This window comes from Microtus ochrogaster, chromosome 18 (assembly GCF_000317375.1).
Source record: "Microtus ochrogaster isolate Prairie Vole_2 chromosome 18, MicOch1.0, whole genome shotgun sequence".
Classification (NCBI taxonomy): Eukaryota; Metazoa; Chordata; class Mammalia; order Rodentia; family Cricetidae; genus Microtus; species Microtus ochrogaster.
This window is the reverse complement of record NC_022020.1, coordinates 30,281,098-30,287,555: the sequence shown is the minus strand read 5'-3', so window position 1 is coordinate 30,287,555 and position 6,458 is coordinate 30,281,098. Positions and strand designations below refer to the sequence as shown.

General features: G+C 41.2%; 1 protein-coding gene across 1 annotated transcript in view; it reads left to right on the top strand.

Annotated features, from left to right (window-relative positions):
• Positions 1-4,993: 4,993 nt before the first annotated feature.
• Plac8l1 (PLAC8 like 1) overlaps positions 4,994-6,458 on the top strand; it is a 17,293-nt gene continuing 15,828 nt past the window's right edge. Inside the window, exon 1 of the mRNA XM_005356039.3 lies at positions 4,994-5,157. Within this exon, the coding sequence (XP_005356096.1) occupies positions 5,039-5,157 (119 nt within the window). The 5' untranslated portion in view covers positions 4,994-5,038. The remainder of the gene's footprint in view (positions 5,158-6,458) is intronic.

Genomic DNA, 6,458 nt, shown 5'->3' with positions numbered 1-6,458 from the left:
AGTGCTGGGATTAAAGGCGTGCGCCACCACTGCCTGGCTGAGAATTCTTTTTCATGCTTCTCTTCTTCCTTCTACCCTACTGCATAAGGCTGTTGTGAAGGTTTAATTGTCTAGTTAGCATCTATAAACGGACACTTACATTCTTTCCAAGTGATATTCTGTAGACTTTGTTAATGTATAGGTGAGGGAGGAGAGGTGCATCATGTAACAACTATCCACGCTTGCTGCTCTCGCAGAGGACTCAAGTCTGGGTCCTGGCACCCACATGATGGCTAATAACCCCTTACAATTCCAGTTCCAGGGGGTCTGACACCCTCTTCTGGCCTGGGGCTCCTCTGCACACATAAACTGGTACAGGTGCACACACATCCATGTGAAAATAATAAGTCTGAAAAGGAAGGACACATGGTGAATAACCTTATGAACATGCGGCTAATAGTTCAGGAAGTGTATAATCAGACTGTGTTTGTAGAAGTGAGCTAGCTTATAGGTTCCGGGGTAGATGTCCTTGTACCTTTGTTAGCAGATACCTGGGGACAGCAAATACAAAAGCCCTGAGGGGCATGGAGCTGCCTGTGTGAACAGTGAAGAGCAAGGAGGCCCCACGAGACAGTGTAAAGTTTTATATCTAATTTCTTGTTTAGCATAGCTAAGGAAAACTATAACTATCTGTCTTCAACTCTTCAAAGACCCCAGAAGAATATATTACCTAAATAAACAGGAAGTGCACTGTAAGCAACTTCCAAAGTTCTAGACTTGACAGAAACATCTTGCTGCCTGGACAGTCACCCGAAGTTCTGTAACTTTGGGTCATCCACCCTGAGCCTACAGGACCATAATTATCTGGCAGACTTTTCCATAAAGCAGGAAATTTGAAGGTCTCTTATGCCTTATACTGGCAAAGTTTATCAGTTGCTTTCTTCTGTGTCCTGCAGAATGTCTGGCAGACTTTTCATGAAGTAGGAACCCTGAAGGGACTGTCTCTCTTTAGGCAAGTTCTGCAGTCATTTTTCTGTGGGCCATGCATATCCAGTTCATACAGCATACCATCAAGCAGTCCAGGCAAGTTTGATGCCCATCTTCCTCTTGAAGTAATTGGTGCTGCCAGGAGCAGACATATATCACTGTTGAGAAAAGTCTAAGTTCTTAAAACACTTTAAATGCCATGTTCTGTAGGTCTTTGGAGTGTTGAAGATTACCTAACTAAGGTAACTACAGTTTGACTATTATAGATGACTATTTATTAATCTGTATTTAATTATACATTGCATTTTTAAATGAACTGCATAAACACAATACTTTAAGCAATAGCAGAAATACATATATACAGTGTAACAATACCAACCTTAAATCTGTATCAATGGACCAAGATCCATACCAATGCAAAGTATTTATCTCTATATCATATCCCCCTTTAAAGAAAAACATACTATAAACGTTATAAACAATTATTTTGGGAATTTGGTCATTGTTTTCCCCAAAATGTTTTCTGCTGTTTATTGGGTGAAGTATTTTTAGGGTTCATAGCAACCTTTCAGGGGGTCTTGTTCCAACAAACCACATTAGTTTATCTATAGGTTCTCATCTTCTTTGGAAACAAAAGCAGAATCTCTTTTCCAAAGTAACATATCCTTAGACTCAAATTTTGAAGTCAAGATGCCTTTATGTTGATTTAACTTAACAACCCCCAGAATCTAATGTCTCGCTACAGTCAAAAAATTTAAGGAAAACACAATAATATGTGTAATCCAGATGTATATTTTCCATCTTTACATGAACCTTTTATATTATGCTATTAATTTTTAGTATTTATTTTATTATCTTTACTCCTTTAATCTATGACTACTTTTGTCTATATCTTTTCCTCTCTTTCCCAAGCCTATGTACAGTTTTAAACACACTGTGACCCATTCAGAGATTTATTTTTGTCTGAATCTGTCTTTATTGCATATCTGTAATCATTTTCTGACCAGGAGCCCCTTTTTAAAAATATGCTAAGTGGGCATGGCTAGGACCAACTCCTCAGCCCTGCCTGTTGGCTCTGCCCCATCCAACATGGCAGAGGTATGTTCACTGCCTCTACTAGCCTTGCTCACCACCCCAGCTCCAGGGATGCATGGGTCTATGTTGCCATTACGCAACTAGTAGCACACCGCTCACAAACCCCATGTAAGTGCAGGACCTCCTGAAAGAGCCAGAGCTGTTCATGCAATTAGCATGAACCAGGGAACCTTCTTAAAGGAGCTGTGCAGTTTTTGTTGCTACTGCTGAGTCAGGAAGTCTTATCTTAAAGGAATTGTGCCTCTGCTTGCTTCTAACAAACAGAGCCCACCTGAGAAAATGCTGCTACCAAGAAGCTGTGCTTAACTCTGTTATTTTGTGACTAGAATTCCTTCCCACACCCTCAGGTTTTATGTGGATGTACTCAGCTCAAGTTGGCACCATGTGTAGATGAAGGCTGCTCGTTTGTTTCCCAGCCACCCAGACCTAAATAATCACACCGAAGTTACATTAATTACAACACTGCTTGGTCTATTAGTTTAGGCTTCTTATTATCTAATTCTTAATCTTTATTAACCCATTTCTATTAATCTGTGTATAGCCACAAGGGTAAGGTTCCAGCTCTGGCATCTGTCTCCTTCAGCAGCTACATGGCATCTCTGATGCTGTCTACTCTCTCTGTCTCTTCTGACCTGGCTATGTTCTGCCCTGCTATAGGCTAAAGTAGCTTCTTTATTAGCCAATGGTAATAAGACATATTCATAGCATACAGAAGGGAATCCCACATCAGATGTGCACCACTGTGTCTGACTTAATTTGCTGATATTTTGATATATGTTTTGGATATATATTTCTTTGACACTCTTAACAATGTATGTATGGATTTAGCACTACTCACTTGATCATGGTTTTTCTTCACTTAGTGTCTTGAATATAACTTCACCTTTATGTTAGAATAGTGGTTCTCAGTCTTCCTAATGCTGCAACCCTTTAATACATTTCCTCATGTTGTGGTGACTCCCAACCATGAAAGTATTTTTGTTGCTACTTCATAACTGTAATTTTGCTACTGTTATGAATTGTAATGAAGGATACCTGATAATGCAACTCCTGTGAAAAGGTCATTCAACCTTCAAAGTGGTCTTGACCCACAGATTGGGAACCATTGCATTAGAAGAATACCCTTCAAACTTGGAGTGTTACCATTATTTCTAATGGTTCACTGATAGACTATATACAGTATAATTAGTTGCAGGTGAAACACACACACACAAAGACACACACACACACACACACACACAAGACACACCCACTAACTAGGGTAGAAGATGACACCTCTAAGGTTCTTAAAGAATGTAATAAACAAATACTACATTTTCAGTTTTCAAGAGGAGGTGGTAATTTGTTCCTCTCCCATTTCTTGTGAGATGGTAAATTCAGAGTTGTGTGGTTCAGGGCTTTGCCACTGGCCACGTGAGTCTTCAGAGCACTTGAAATGCAGCTGGACCAGATCTCAAGGTGCTGTAACTGTAGTTTATGATCCAGATCATAGAGTATTTGTATGTAAAACGAATGCAAGGTATTCCAGTAATAATTTTAAAATATCGATTGAAAAGGCTGGAGGGATGATTCAGTGGTTAAGAGCACTGGCTGCTCTTTCAGAGAACCTGGTTCTAGTCTCAGCACTCACTGAGTGGGTCACAACTGTCTGTGACTCTGATCTCAGGGGATTTGACACTGTCTTCTGGCCTTGTGGGCACCAGGCATCCTCATGGCATGCAGACATTCATGCAGACACAGCACCTACACATAAAAGTAGAGAAAAAGTGATTAATTGCCAAAATATATGTTAAGTTTAAGTTTGCTTGTTTCTTTTTACTTTTGTTGCACTTGACTAACAGAGTTTAAAATGGCTCAGAATGTATTTCTGTTTGCAATATGTCTAGAGGTTTGTTAAAATTCAGACTAAGCATTACTTTCATTGCCCAATTTGAAGATAAATTATCCCAGTTTGTTCAATTCTAAACTTGATAAGTTCCAGAATTCCCCTTATTAATGATACTTTCTGACAACTTCCAGGATGTTCTGTTTCAGAGATATCTTGCTGGACAGTCACTTCTGGAACTTTGATTGCAGGTGAAAGTCCCTTTTGTCTGAAAAAGCTCTCAGAACTTTCAGTTGTAAAGACACATTTTGGATACATTTGGCTTTTTCCAGGCATTCATGATGTGTATTTTTTCCCCTTTATAATTAGAAATATATGGTTCAATACGTCTATGTGTTGGGGATAGTCTGGACTCAGTTGTTTTTCTTAATGGTTTTCTGGTCCTTTGAAGACCTTTTTTTCTTGATAAGTAATCCCCAGGCTGGAAGACCTTTCTATCCCCGCTTTTGGTATATTTTGGAATTGTTTCAGCTTTCAGGATTGGACCACTGGTCCTGGTGAGGCAGCCATCTTGCTGCCTAGTAAGGTAGACAACTGCAGTTTCTGCGACGACATGGCGCGGAGTGGCACCTAACCAGGTAAATCCTTAGTAAAGGCATCCTTTAAAGCAAAGGATTTTCCCATCAAAGATAAATTCCTTGTTTTAAATTTTGTGTTTATATTTGTTGTTGTTGTTGTTTTTGTTTTTTAAGACAGAGTTTCTCTGTGTAACAGCCCTAGCTGTCCTGGAACTAGCTCTTGTAGACCAGACTGGCCTTGAACTCATAGAGATCTGTCTGCCTCTACGTCCCAAATTCTGGGTTTAAAAGCGTAAGCCACCACAGCCCGGCTAAATTTTGTGTTTACATTGTATCTTCATCAATCTCCCTCCCTTCAGATTAGAAAAAGGTACAGACCCTTAGTTAGACATGTGCTCATCTTTAAAACAATACAATGTCTGTCTATCAGGCTGCTATGACCTCAAGTTCCAGAATATCAAGGCAACATTCTTTTAAAGGCACGCTTCCCTTTGGTTTGAACCCAGGTTTAGAACCAGTCTGCGCATTGTCCAAGGGAAAGGATAACCAGACAATAAGACAAGAAGCTGTCCTTATGAGCTGGCTCGGGCATCACTTCTCCAGGCCCCACGAGGACGTTTCCTTGCTCAGTACACATGCGCCACTCTTCTCTCTCATATCGTCTGAAGATGAGCATTTCATTTCCCACTTGAGGTAGGAAGTCAGGTGACTTTTCTCGCAGGTTTTGCTGTTGGACTATCCAGCCAATCTCTTTGTAAAAGGAGCCCGGGAAAGAACAGCGGCTTTTGTGGGGTGAGTGGGAGTACCTAGCCCCAAGAGTGCGTGAGAAGGGGTGCGTGAGAAGGGGTGCGTGAGAAGGGGTGCGTGAGAAGGGGTGCGTGAGAAGGGGTGCGTGAGAAGGGGGCAACCGTGCATGGCTTGTGAAAGAAGGGCCGCTTAAATTAAAGGAAATCTCTTCATTCTTAGTTTAAATTATCCTGTCCTGATCAAGTGAAACTTTACATCTGGCTACTGCCTGTGAAATCCACCCCTTTGACATAAATATCTTAGAGATTTGACTTCAATGAAGAATTTGGAGTAAACAAGGGGACTTGGGTGGAAAGTACAATAAATTCTTAGCACAGCATGTTTGATTAAAGAATTAACAGAAACTGCCCAGACTGGTGTATTCAACATGGGGATAGTCAGCTTTTGTTGGGGAGGGTGCCTGGCTTCTTAGGTGAGTGAGTTAGAAGAGAGTGAAGCCAGAAGAGAGAGTGTATTTTACCAATCTGAAGCATCACTAGGAAGAAGGATCAAAGAGACTACGGCTGCTGTCATCCCATTTCCCATTAAAGCTTCCCTCTGCTTTTGATGAGCAGAGTTACCACCTCTCTTGGTTTTCTCAGGACCATCTTGATTTTAGGACCAAAAGTTCTCTATCCTAGTCAAATTAAGATGGTTGATCATCTTGACTGTATTTCAAGGTGTTTGGGTAGCACATGTATCAGCTTAAAAACACCGACCCAGATTTCTCTGCCTTCTTTGTTCCTCAGAAAAGCAAAGAAAGCGCACTGGATGCCGAAGTCATGCTAACACTAGCTACTGTCAGTTGCATGCCTCCCATGCACCAAGTACATGATATCATTGAATGCTCACGGCAACCAAGAGCTAGAGTGCTTAAAACACAGTTGGAGGAGGAAGATGAGGCCAGAGTTGAGGGCAGTGATGGGGTCTTTCCTAAGTTTGAAGAGCTAGAACGTAGCTGAGCTGGATTTGAAATTCAGTGTGCACCAGTTTGTTCTTTCTGCTTATGAATGGGCAGCGTCTCTGACTTGGCCCAGGTCTGTGGGCATCAGTTGTATCCATCATGGCCAAGCTTGTTCCTGTTCTTCGTGGTGGCATAAGCACTCCTTGCAGGTCATATAGACAAGCTGCCCAAGAAGTTACAGTGACTACTTTCATCTCATGTGTAGCAGCCCCAGATTAAGATAAGCCACCCTGCCCTTGGTCTT